At 41.8% G+C, this 13,402-nt stretch overlaps 1 protein-coding gene across 2 annotated transcripts; it reads right to left on the bottom strand.

Annotated features, from left to right (window-relative positions):
* Positions 1 to 4,104: 4,104 nt before the first annotated feature.
* Positions 4,105 to 10,297, bottom strand: shbg (sex hormone-binding globulin). Of its 2 annotated transcripts, none has more exons than XM_041867953.2 (8): positions 10,037 to 10,297; positions 9,346 to 9,443; positions 7,170 to 7,359; positions 6,684 to 6,845; positions 6,293 to 6,452; positions 5,520 to 5,665; positions 5,173 to 5,365; positions 4,105 to 4,802 (listed from the first exon to the last, which is right to left on the bottom strand). In XM_041867953.2, exons 1-8 carry the CDS (start codon positions 10,133 to 10,135, stop codon positions 4,660 to 4,662), a joined length of 1,191 nt encoding a protein of 396 aa, XP_041723887.1. In that variant the 5' UTR covers positions 10,136 to 10,297; the 3' UTR covers positions 4,105 to 4,659. The 2 variants fall into 2 exon arrangements, with proteins under 2 accessions (XP_041723887.1, XP_041723886.1); XM_041867952.2 differs by having other exon boundaries at positions 9,346 to 9,446; positions 10,037 to 10,296.
* Between the last annotated feature and the right edge of the window lie 3,105 nt (positions 10,298 to 13,402).

The following is a 13,402-nucleotide window of genomic DNA, read 5'->3' as shown; positions in this document are numbered from 1 at the left end:
CTGGCCTTGGCCTTACACACCTGAAACCAATAATGAATGTTTCACTAAGATCCTAAAGCTGAGTGGGGTTGGGGCACAACAGGGCCGTGGACCCCTAGGGGCAATACAGGGTGACCCAGCTATATTGTGTGCAAGTAAAAAGAGCTCTACAGTACTATTAGGCCTATGATATTAATTATATGGAGGGTGTACTGTTTCTGTGTGTTAATGTGTAGGTGTATGTGTGTTTTTTTGAGACATAAACTAAAAGATGGGAAGGAAGTTGTGCTGGGGAGAGAGTTGAGTTATTGACTAGACTGGTGGGGGTTGGGCGTGTAGGCAGCTCAGCTGAAATTTGATATAGAGGATGTCTTACATTTACATTTTAGTCATTTAGCAGACGCTCATATCCAGAGCGACTTACAGGAGCAATTAGGGTTAAGTGCCTTGCTCAAGGGCACATCAACAGATTTTTCACCTAGTCGGCTCGGGGATTAGAACCAGCGACCTTTCGGTTACTGGCACTACGCTCTTAACCACTAAGCTACCTGCCGCCCCGTCTTAAAGACAATCAAAAGTTGTCTTTTTACTTTATTTGTAAGAGTTGTTCATTTGTTAGGCTATTGGTTAAAGGTGTAACACAAAATGTATTCTTGAATTATCATGGATCTAGTTCAGTCTTATCAATCACTTAAACATATGTAATAATCTCTTACCTAGCTTGATGACTGTGGGCATTTTTGCTTACTTTTTGTTGTTCTAAATAGAGAAAGCTAGAAGGGCCACGGGTCATATTAGATTGTGTAGAAATGCAGGAAATTAGCTTTAGATGCCCCAAAAAATGGGAGGGCCCCCAGACCCCCTGCCAAGTTATGTCCCCCTCTGCAAATAGCATTACTGGGTGATTTAAAAAGTAATGGTCAATCGATCATTAATATTATAATACTCTTAGCAAAAATGTTTATTTTTAATTTACAATATGTAGAATCTATGAGAGTAGAAAGGTTCAGAACTTTTGTGAAACATCACAGCACAGTTGAAAAAATATATGGCAAATATAAATCTAAACTAGATGGTGTTTGGAGACAGACGGGAGGGGTTGAGTGGAGCTGAAGGATGGGACTAAAAACAAACAAAAGATAACTATTGTAAAATATACTGTGTCCGTAAAATGTATATAGTATGTATAAGCTGGAAATAGAAGCCTAAATGTTGTTGTCAATTAGTTTACTCCAATTAGGGGAGGGGTGGTTGGGTTAGGGGAAAATAATAAAGGAAAATATATTTTTAAAAATATATACAGTTATATATTTCAAAAAATATATATGGTAGATTGGAAATTATGCAGAAAATTACATTGATGGAAGCCACAATATTAAAGCTGATCTACCCCCTATTTTTTTTTTTTTAAATTTAATGTTCCTTAACCTTAGGCTATTTACTTTATTACAAAAGTAATTAATTGTGTTTGGTTGACAACTCAACCAAATATAAACATTTAAAGAATATAACTAAATCAAATCAGACTTTATTTAAAGTACATTTAAAGTTTGATTTGATTTAGTTCTATTCTTTAACTTAGATTTTTGGTTGACATGGAATCCAACATATCAATTATGAATTTGTAGACAAACTGGAATTAAAGCCAGTCTAAGTCAGTGGCACGAATGGAACTATCCAAGCATAATATACATCTCCTTCAAATGTTGATATTTGGTTGCATTGACAACCAAACAATTCAATATCCAGTTTGTCTACAAATTAATAATTTATATGTTGGATTCAAATCTCCATCTCAACCAAAAATGTAAGTTGAAGAATATAACTAAATCAAATCAAACTTTAAATGCACTTTAAATAAAGTTTGATTTGATTTAGTTATATTCTATATGGCACAATAATGAGACTGATGCACCAACAGGATCATCTATTACAAGTGCAATTTATCTTTATTGACAGAAAATGCAGAAAGCAATGACCCATCTCATCTGCTCATTTTACACCCCATAACCTGGTCAAAGGCACACAAAGACGGTCAAACCCATACAGATCCTATTAAATTACTAGAGGGGCTACAGTGCCTTGCAAAAGTATTCATCCCACTTTGCGTTTTTCCTATTTTGTTGCATTACAACCTATAAATTAAATGTAATGGACATACACAAAATAGTCCAAATTGGTGAAGTGAAATGAAAAAAATTATTTGATTACGGAAAAGTGGTGCGTGCATATGTATTCACCCCCTTTGCTATGAAGCCCCTAAATAAGATCTGGTGCAACCAATTACCTTCAGAAGTCATATAATAGTTAAATAAAGTCCCACCTGTGTGCAATCTAAGTGTCACATGATCTCAGTATATATACACCTGTTCTGAAAGGCCCCAGAGTCTGCAACACCCCTAAGCAAGGGGCACCACCAAGCAAGCGGCACCACCAAGCAAACTACAGGTCCCCTGTAGCTCAGTTGGTAGAGCATGGCGCTTGTAACGCCAGGTTTGTGGGTTCGTTTCCCACGGGGGGCCAGTATAAAAAATGTATGCACTCACAAACTGTAAGTCGCTCTGGATAAGAGCGTCTGCTAAAATAAAAATAAAATTTAAAAAATGAAGACCAAGGAGCTCTCCAAACAGGTCAGGGACAAAGTTGTGGAGAAGTACAGATCAGGAATGGGTTATAAAAAAATATCAGAAACTTTGAACATCCCACGGAGCACCATTAAATCCATTATTAAAAAACTGAAAGAATATGGCACCACAACAAACCTGCCAAGAGAGAGCCGCCCACCAAAACTCACGGACCAGGCAAGGAGGGCATTAATCAGAGAGGCAACAAAGAGACCAAAGATAACCCTGAAGGAGCTGGAAAGCTCCACAGCTGAGATTGTAGTATCTGTCCATTGGACCACTTTAAGCTGTACACTCCACAGTGCTGGGCTTTACGGAAAAAGCCATTGCTTACAGAAAAAAATAAGGAAACACGTTTGGTGTTCACCAAAAGGCATGTGGGATACTCCCCAAACATATGGAAGAAGGTACTCTGGCCAGATGAGCCTAAAATTTTGCTTTTTGGCCATCAAGGAAAACGCTATGTCTGGCGCAAACCCAACACCTCTCATCACCCCAAGAACACCATCCCCACAGTGAAGCATGGTGGTGGCAGCATCATATTGTGGGGATGTTTTTCATCGGCAGGGACTGGGAAACTGGTCAGAATTGAAGGAATGATGGATGGCACTAAATACAGGAAAATTGTTGAGGGAAACCTGTTTCAGTCTTCCAGAGATTTGAGACTGGGATGGAGGTTCACCTTCCAGCAGGACAATGACCCTAAGCATACTGCTAAAGCAACACTCAAGTGGTTTAAGGGGAAACATTTAAATGTCTTGGAATGGCCTAGTCAAAGCCTAGACCTCAATCCAATTGAGAATCTGTGGTATGACTTAAAGATTGCTGTACACCAGCGGAACCCATCCAACTTGAAGGAGCTGGAGCAGTTTTGCCTTGAAGAATGGGCAAAAATCCCAGTGGCTAGATGTGCCAAGCTTATAGAGAAATACCCCAAGAGACTTGCAGCTGTAATTGCTACAAAAGGTGGCTCTACAAAGTATTGACTTTGGGGGGGTGAATAGTTATGCACGCTCAAGTTTTCTGTTTTTTTGTCTTATTTCTTGTTTGTGTCACAAAAAAATATATTTTACATCTTCAAAGTGGTAGGCATGTTGTGTAAATCAAATGATACAAACCCCCTAAAATATCGATTTTAATTCCAGGTTGTAAGGCAACAAAATAGAAAAAATGCCAAGGGGGGTGAATACTTTCGCAAGCCACTGTATGTCATAAACCCTCAAAGTTCCATAATGGGGCAAAATGGCAGCTATCTTGGTCAGGAAGAAATCCAAAACCAGTCTAATTGGAATGAATGGCAGTAGAGCCATAGGTGATGCATTTCCTGCTTTTACTATGCAGGAAAATAAAAGTAAGGCATGTGATGTGTCAGAAATTGTGTAGTGAAATTATAGTCAACCTACAATATTGTCACATAATTATGAATACAGTTTATATGGGTTTTATACAAATGTTCTGTATAAATAGCCTCTAAAATATAGGTAAACAGACCATAAATGTCTCAGATGTTTTTTTATTGGAAAGCTGTGAGTGCCATTATATGTTGCAATATCAGTACTTGTTGCATTTACAACTTCTCTAAGTCCTATCATCAACTGATTTGAGCCAGTGTATGGATGTGGATTGACTGCATTGTTTGAATGGAATGTTGGCATATTGGCAGTTAATTAGAACACTTTATGGAATCATACATCTAAAACTGGCTGGCTAGCTAGCTAACACACATACTGTGCAGATAAATTCATCGCGTTCATTGTTTTACATAATATCTTATCACAGCACTGGCAAACCATGGTTGACCAACTCCCTCACCAACATGGGTGACCTTTGGACCATCATTAGAAGGTTATTTTCCTAATTCTATGGTCAAACCTCTCTTAGCCATTGTTAAAAGGATGACTGTGTGTAAAGGAATGCTGACTGAGCCAGTTAAAATACAGACGGGGGAGGAGGGATTTGTAAATAGGCTTATGCGACCAGGGAGGGGCGATTGATGGAGATAAATGACATTATCTATACAGTCATCACAGATCTGATCTGTCAGGATATCCTTGGTTCAGACTTCTGAGGGGCAACTATGGGAGGAGACGGAGAGGTCCTTGTACAGAGCCCGGTCCAGATCCACAGCCTGTCCCTGGACCTGGATCTTCTCCAGACAGCCCTTCAGGTATTGGATGCTACTGTAGGACACTCCATCACCTGAGAGCGGGAGGAACCACAGAAAGGTTAGGGGAGGGGGGATAGAGAGAGGAAGAAAATAAACAATATTTCAAGATTCTGCAGCATCAATATGTGTCTAGACGCCTGTTAGCTGTAACTTTAATTAGGATAAATCTGGTACCAGTCAGAGGAGGCTGGTGAGAGGAGCTATAGGAGGACGCTCTCATTGTAATGGCTGGAATGAACGGAGTCAAACATCTGGTTTCCATATGTTTGATGCATTTGATACCATTCCACTTATTCCATTCCAGCCATTACAATGAACCTGTCCTCCTATAGCTCCTCCCACCAGCCTCCTCTGGTACCTGTGAATCCTCAAAACACTTAAAGTATCTCCTCACAAACTCACCTGGAAGCCCCCCAAATGCTAGGATCATCCCCTCTTTCCAGCTACTAGGAATGTCAGGTATACTGTCGATCTCGAAGGTTAGGTGCGTGTCATCGATGTCCATGTTCACTTGATTCTTCAACAGGGTTAGGTACAGTCTGCTGAAACTCTGTTTGGTGATGGACTCACGCTTGAAGATGGTCAGTGTGACTTTCTGCCACACAAAAGGGGGAAAGCATAGATGCACATTTGTATCAAATTTGTATTGCACTGGTCAAAGAACCATGAATACAAACTATGATTGTGACTGTTTACATGCTGAAATCCACATTCATATTGTCATGAAATTAGAATGGTGGGATTGGTACCTTAGGGTTGTTGTTGACTTTCACTGTTACCATGGGCAATTCCTGCCCAGGGGTCTTCAAGCTCAGAACTGTTCCTTCCATCTTAGTGGAGTCTCCATGGATGTCAATAGTAATCCCACTATCCTCTGTCTGGTGGCCAGGGAGGTCTACAGTGGGACAGATATTAATAAATCAATCCCAATATTTGAATATACAGATGTAGGATCTTAATTTGAGCCAGTTTGCTACAGCAGGAAAATAATCCTGCAGCAACAGGAAATATGAATTATTATGTGGATTATAATTATAAGGGAAAATCAAGCCTGAAATTTCAAAGTGGAAATTACAAACTTCAGAAGCCTTTTAAACCTCAAATACACTACAAGTGTAACATTTCCTGCATTGCAGGAAAGTTCTCCTGCAACAGGGTGATCCAATTAAGATTCTACATCTGTATATGGACATATACAGGTAAATTGGGTAGAACCAGTACAGTTTAGGCTATGTGTGGCTTCACAACCTTTTCACTACACCATCAGACCTCCTTTGGTATATAGTGGCTGTCTTTATCAAATCACATTTTATTTGCCACATGCGCCGAATACAACAGGTGTAGACATTACAGAAGATAGAATAGGGATCAGTTGCTTCACTGTTAAATATACAAAAGGATGCTGATTGGATCCTAGACGAGTAGTGTTTTGTTGTTGGCTACTGAATTTATTAGCTAATTTGTTCTTAGAGAGTCACCAGTCTTTATTGTGTGTGCCCCACATTAGTTTCCCTAAATGTACCTGTGGTGTTGAATGCAGCCAGTCCAGCTCCGGAGAAGTAGCTCCCTGGCTGGATGTTCTGGTAGCAGGGCCAGGGCTCCCCAATCAACTCTGTCTCCCAGGGGGTGCTCAGGTTTAGCCAGTTCCCCTCCCGGATGCATCCATCCATCTCCGGCTGGAACTGGAGACCACCCAGACACACAAGTACAGTATAAGGACCGTTCATACACACACACACTTACACACACACACAGAGACACACACACACACAAACATTAAGGCTAGCAATTAGACACAAGCACGCATGCTCACACACACACACACACCAATTTTTTAATGAGACCAGTCCATTTCAATGTTCAGTTAATCATTCCCCTCTACACCAAACGACAGACAAATAGCTCCGGCATACCGGGATGAGCAGCTTGTCCAGGCTGACCAGGATTCCCCCGAGGGCGAGGCGGATCTGGCCTGTCAGAACCTCTATGGTCTCTTTGGACTTCAGTCCCACCACCAACCCCTTCTGGCCGTCCACCTCCAGCACCACAAAATCCCCCTGGCTACTGATTTCCACCTACAGTACGCATGGAGAACCAGAAATACAGTATAGCATGTATATCACAGCATAGAAATGTATCATGTCAGCTGTGATTAAGCCTCCAATACATTTGATACACTCGTGTATAATGAATTTAAAGTGCTTCCTTTCACATTGCTATAGGCCTTCACCCTTCATAACAGCTCATTGCTCCTCATAACAGCCTCAATAAATGCATTCATAATGCATTACACACAGGTCTATTAGAAATGACTGGTACACACCTGATTTGCCACCAAGCCTTGCGTGCCAGGCTTCTATAGGTTACCCATAATGCAGAGCGAATGTCACCTGGCTTACCAGATGCCACTTGCCGTCGTTGAGTTTGGGTCCCCCTTGCACACTGACGAGGATGTCTGCTTTCCCGATCTGCATCTCGGGGATGCCATTCCTCAGGACCAGGACGAACCAGTCCTCTCCATCCCTGGTGTCCCCGTAGAACACCACCCCCTCGGGGTCAAACGTCCGGAACTGGAACATGGACTTGATGCTGTGGACCAAAGACATGGGAAAGAAGTCTATCAGTAGTCATTCATGTGTCTTCCTAGTTGCTACTTTGACTGACAGTTACTTAGAGTGAATATTGTGGTCGTTTCTCATTGCCAAAATGGATGGTTAGCTAAATGGATGGTTAGAAAAGGGATGGTTAGTAAAATGGACGGTTGGTATGATAGAGCACAGAGATCTAGAAGTAGAAGTTATAGTGCAGGAAAGGAGTCAAACATTTTGATGTTATGGAAACGATGTTATGTACACTACCGGTCAAAAGTTTTAGAACACCTACTCATTCAAAGTTTTTTCTTTATTTGTACTCTTTTGTAGAATAATAGTGAAGACATCAAAACTATGAAATAACACATATGGAATCATGTAGTAACCAAAAAAGTGTTAAACAAATCAAATTATATTTTATATTTGAGATTCTTCAAATAGCCACCCTTTGCCTTGATGACAGCTTTGCACACTCTTGGCATTCTCTCAACCAGCTTCACCTGGAGCGATTTTCCAACAGTCTTGAAGGAGTTCCCACATATGCTGAGCACTTGTTGGCTGCTTTTCCTTCACTCTGCGGTCCGACTCATCCCAAACCATCTCAGTTGGGTTGAGGTCGGGGGATTGTGGAGGCCAGGTCATCTGATGAAGCACTCCATCACTCTCCTTCTTGGTAAAATAGCCCTTACACAGCCTGGAGGTGTGTTGGGTCATTGTCCTGTTGAAAAACAAATGATAGTCCCACTAAGCCCAAACCAGATGGGATGGCGTATCGCTGCAGAATGCTGTGGTAGCCATGCTGGTTAAGTGTGCCTTGAATTCTAAATAAATCACAGACAGTGTCACCAGCAAAGCACCCCCACACCATAACACCTCCTCCTCCATGCTTTACGGTGGGAAATGCACATGTTGAGATCATCCGTTCACCCACACCGCGTCTCACAAAGACACAGCGGTTGGAACCAAAAATCTCAAATTTGGACTCCAGACCAAAGGACAATGTCCATTGCTCTTGTTCTAATGTCCATTGCTCTTGTTTCTTGGCCCAAGCAAGGCTCTTCGTCTTATTGGTGTCCTTTAGTAGTGGTTTCTTTGCAGCAATTCGACCATGAAGGCCTGATTCACACAGTCTCCTCTGAACAGTTGATGTTGAGATGTGTCTGTTACTTGAACTCTGTGAAGCATTTATTTGGGCTCCTATTTCTGAGGCTGGTAACTCTAATGAACTTATCCCCTGCAGCAGAGGTAACTCTGGGTCTTCCATTCCTGTGGCTTGTCCTCATGAGAGCCAGTTTCATCATAGTGCTTGATGGTGTTTGCGACTGCACTTGAAGAAACTTTTAAAGTTCTTGACATTTTCCGTATTGACTGACCTTCATGTCTTAAAGTAATGATGGACTGTTGTTTCTCTTTGCTTATTTGAGCTGTTCTTGCCATAATATGGACTTGGTCTTTTACCAAATAGGGCTATCTTCTGTATACCCCCCCACCTTGTCACAACACAACTGATTGGCTCAAATGCATTAAGGAAAGAAAGGAATTCCACAAATTAACCTTAAAGAAGGCACACCTGTTAATTGAAATGCATTCCAGGTGACACCTCATGAAGCTGGTTGAGAGAATACCAAGAGTGTGCAAAGCTGTCATCAAGGCAAAGGGTGGCTATTTGAAGAATCTCAAATATAAAATAGATGTTGATTTGTTTAACACTTTTTTGGTTACTAAGTGATTCCATACGTGTTATTTCATAGTTCTGATGTCTTCACTATTATTCTACAATGTAGAAAATTGTAAAAATTAAGAAAAACTCTTGAATAAGTAGGGGTTCTAAAGCTTTTGACCGGTAGAGTATGCATGTAAACCATGCTTACACCTATCCAATCGTCTTTCGACTTGAAGAAAGGAAGGAAGGGTGCATGTTAAAAGTATTGGAATGGGACCTAGTGCTGTTTTTTTTTCTCATGGTCATGTAAAGCAGACAGACCTTTTGACCTCTGTCAGGTTTTCTCTGGTCTGCATCAGGGGCCACCAGGTGCCTCGTTGTTGTTGGCCAAGGTTGATGGGGCCACTGCCCGATATCTCCTTCTGTGTGTCAAAACATGACACGTTACAGTTTGCTCAATATACTGCTCATTCGTTCACATACACACCCCTAAGTCTCAATTCTGTCTTCTTATAGGCAGGGAATATGCACAGCACACCCACACTATTATACTTGTGCATATATTTAACATTATGCCAAATGTATGGCAAAATAAATTGAACATATGGTATTTTCCTTTGTACAATGAGTAATAAATATGTTAATAGAGTGCTACAGCAAAATATGGGTGAGCTCAAATCAATGGAGTAGATTTAGGGTGACCTGACATACTATTTTCCGCCCACAGACTACTGAGCAAAGTCCCTTCTCTTTCACTGCGCAATTCAAGTTCTCTATGTTGCAGTCAAGGTAATCTCAGTTAACCCAGAACTACAATCTTGCATAATTTGGTCAGATGTTTACGTAGTATTTCCATGAGAGATTACAGTAAAGGCAATACTACGACCAATATTGTATATTTTCCCTTGGGCCAATCCAATGATAATGAACCACGAAAATCAATATCATGAGAAAAACACCTTGGCTTACATTTTAAACCTGTACCTTTTCAGCAGTGAGAATTTTGACGTACCTTACCGCGTCCGTTCCGTTGTCCCTCAGCTCCCCATATCAGCAAGGTGAGACATAAACCCAGCAGCAGTCCACCTGACATGGTCTTTAACGAGCCCATTCTTCAGTGCCCTGACTCTCAGTAGGCCTACCAGTATCCAGAACCTCACAGCGGTTGGTCCACTCACTCTGAACTAGCCCCAAGGTAATAGTGGTGGCGCTAATGGTCTACTTTGACACTCTGAAGCCTGATTTGGAGTGAGCCAGAGCTACGTGAGCCCGCCAGAGACCAGAGGGCAAACATGTCGACATCGTCAGCGGCTATTGATTCCAAGGACAGTTGTTGCTTGTTTGTGTTAAACTGTTTGGTTGTTTGGGTGAGAGACAGGGAGGGAAAGGGCAAGGCGGAAAAGGAGAAATACAGGCAAGGGGGTCAAAGAAAGTGAGAGACATAAAAAGAGAGGGGGAGAGGGCAATAGTGACAGTAACAGAGCAAGCCAACAGAATGCAGGACAAAATATTGATGAGCTCATAGGCTACCCAAGACCAACTTGTCAATATGTAGACTAAAGTGATTTACAGTGACTATTAAGAGAATATAGTACAAGAGATCCTGGCATGATTTTTATCAACTGATAATGAGATCGCAACTGATAAGTCCCCTCTGGCCGATGTGATCCAAATCAAATCAAATCAAATTTTATTGGTCACATGCGCCGAATACAACAGGTGCAGACATTACAGTGAAATGCTTACTTACAGCCCTTAACCAACAGTGCATTTATTTTAAACAAAAAAAGTAAAAATAAAACAACAACAACAACAAAAAGTGTTGAGAAAAAAAAGAGCAGAAGTAAAATAAAGTGACAGTAGGGAGGCTATATATACAGGGGGGTACCGTTGCAGAGTCAATGTGCGGGGGCACCGGCTAGTTGAGGTCATCTCTACATGTGGGTAGAGAAACAGACACTGCTGTCTGTTTCTCTCTAGCGATGGAGAAACAGACAGCAGTGTTTGCTGGGTGAGTGACCTTCGTCGACTGATGGTTGTTTACCAGTTCAACTGAGACCTTGACTATTTGCTGGGAGAGCAGTGACTAAGTGTGTGTGCCTTAGCTTTGGCGTGTTGGAATAGCAGCATTCCTGTATGGTCATCTGAGGCTGCACTCTGCCTCTAGGAATGGTACAGAGTGCCCCTCCCCCTTACACCCTGCAACAACGGGAAAGCTATCACCGGATGAAGGTGTCAAAATATTTTGTCTGATTGGTTTTATGTCACACTGTGTCCTGACATCTTTCTCAGACATCACCACCCAAGTTTTCACAAAATATGAGAACGTTCTTTAATACGCAAAAAATACATTGTTATTAACTGAATATTTATGTGCTACCTTGCTGTTTCAACTCTCTCGCTCTCTCTCGGACCTGCTGTTTCAACTCTCTCTCTCTCCCAGACCTGCTGTTTCAACTCTCTCTCTCCTGGAACTGCTGTTTCAACTCGCTCTCTCTCCCGGACCTGCTGTTTCAACTCTCTCTCCCGGACCTGCAGTTTCAACTCTCTCTCTCTCCCGGACCTGCTGTTTCAACTCTCTCTCTCTCTCCCAGACCTGCTATTTCAACTCTCTCTCTCTCTCCCGGAAATTCTGTTTCAACTCTCTCTCTCCAAGACCTGCAGTTTCAACTCTCTCTCTCCCGGAAATGCTGTTTCAACTCTCTCTCCCAGACCTGCTGTTTCAACTCTCTCCTGGACCTGTTTCAACTCTCTCTCTCTCTCCCGGAAATTCTGTTTCAACTCTCTCTCTCCCGGACCTGCTGCTTCAACTCTCTCTCTCCCAGACCTGCAGTTTCAACTCTCTCTCTCCCAGACCAGCAGTTTCAACTCTCTCTCTCCCGGAAATGCTGTTTCAACTCTCTCTCTCCCAGACCTGCTGTTTCAACCCTCTCTCTCCCGGAAATTCTGTTTCAACTCTCTCTCTCCCAGACCTGCTGTTTCAACTCTCTCCTGGACCTGCTGTTTCAACTCTCTCTCTCTCTCCCGGAAATTCTGTTTCAACTCTCTCTCTCCCGGACCTGCTGCTTCAACTCTCTCTCTCCCAGACCTGCAGTTTCAACTCTCTCTCCCGGACCTGCTGTTTCAACTCTCTCTCTCTCCAGGACCTGCTGTTTCAACTCTCTCTCTCTCCAGGACCTGTTGTCTCAACCTCTGAATGCTAGGCTATGAAAAGCCAACTGATATTCACTGAGGTGTTGAACTGTTGGCCCTGCTGGTCATCTATGAACGTTTGAACATCTTGAAGAACGATCTGGCCTTAATGGCCATGTACTCTTATAATCTCCACCCGCCAGAAGAGGACTGGCCACCCCTCGGAGCATGGTTCCTCTCTAGGTTTCTTCGTAGGTCCCTGCCTTTCTAGGGAGTTTTTCCTAGCCACTGTGCTTCTACATCTGCATTGCTTGCTCTTTGGGGTTTTATACTGGGTATCTGTATAGCACTTTGTGACAACTGCTGATGTAAAAAGGGCTTTATAAAATTGATTGAATACATTTGATTGAAGTTTCTTTAGTGGTTAGCGGTTGAGACCACTTCCAGATCAGCACTGTTCTACTCCTGAAGTGCAAGTCAAATGCCCTGATTAACATTTTGCGCCAGTCAGCTTATGTCCTGTAACCAGACAGACTACCTGGATTCCACAGAGTTCACTGGAGAAGAGCTCAAGTGTTTTACGCTACAGGGATAGAATATGTAGCATTCCTTCTTGTGCCACTGAGTGTCAATTGTGAGAGAGGTTTCAAACAAGAAAACGTTCTCGGAAATAGACATTGGTTTTGAAATTCACTTCTGACCTCAAGCAAAACCTTTTACTAACCACCTCCTAGTAACCTTTTCCTTTCCCGGATTTAACCCAATATCTCCCTCTAGTCAAAAACTATGCATAATTATGATGAGCTTGTAGGGGGAGAAAGTCATGCATATGCAGTGGTGTAAAGTACTTAAGTAAAGATACTTTAAAGTACTTTTGGGGGGTATCTGTACTTTACTATTTATATTTTTGACAACTTTTACTTTTACTTCACTACATTCCTAAAGAAAATAATTTACTTTTTTCTCCATAAATTTTCCCTGATACCCAAAAGTACTCTTAGCAGGACAGGAAAATGGTCCAATTCACACACTTCCAGTTGAAGTCGGAAGTTTACATACACCTTAGCCAAATACATTTAAACTCAGTTTTTCACAATTCCTGACATTTAATCCTAGTAAAAATTCCCTGTCTTAGGTCAGTTAGGATCACCACTTTATTTGAAGAATGTGAAATGTCAGAATAATAGTAGAGAGAATTATTTATTTCAGCTTTTATTTATTTCATCACATTCCCAGTGGGTCAGAA

This window comes from Coregonus clupeaformis, chromosome 39 (genome assembly GCF_020615455.1).
Source record: "Coregonus clupeaformis isolate EN_2021a chromosome 39, ASM2061545v1, whole genome shotgun sequence".
Lineage (NCBI taxonomy): Eukaryota > Metazoa > Chordata > Actinopteri > Salmoniformes > Salmonidae > Coregonus > Coregonus clupeaformis.
Note: the sequence above shows the minus strand (reverse complement) of the source record. Positions and strands in the feature narration are given on the sequence as shown.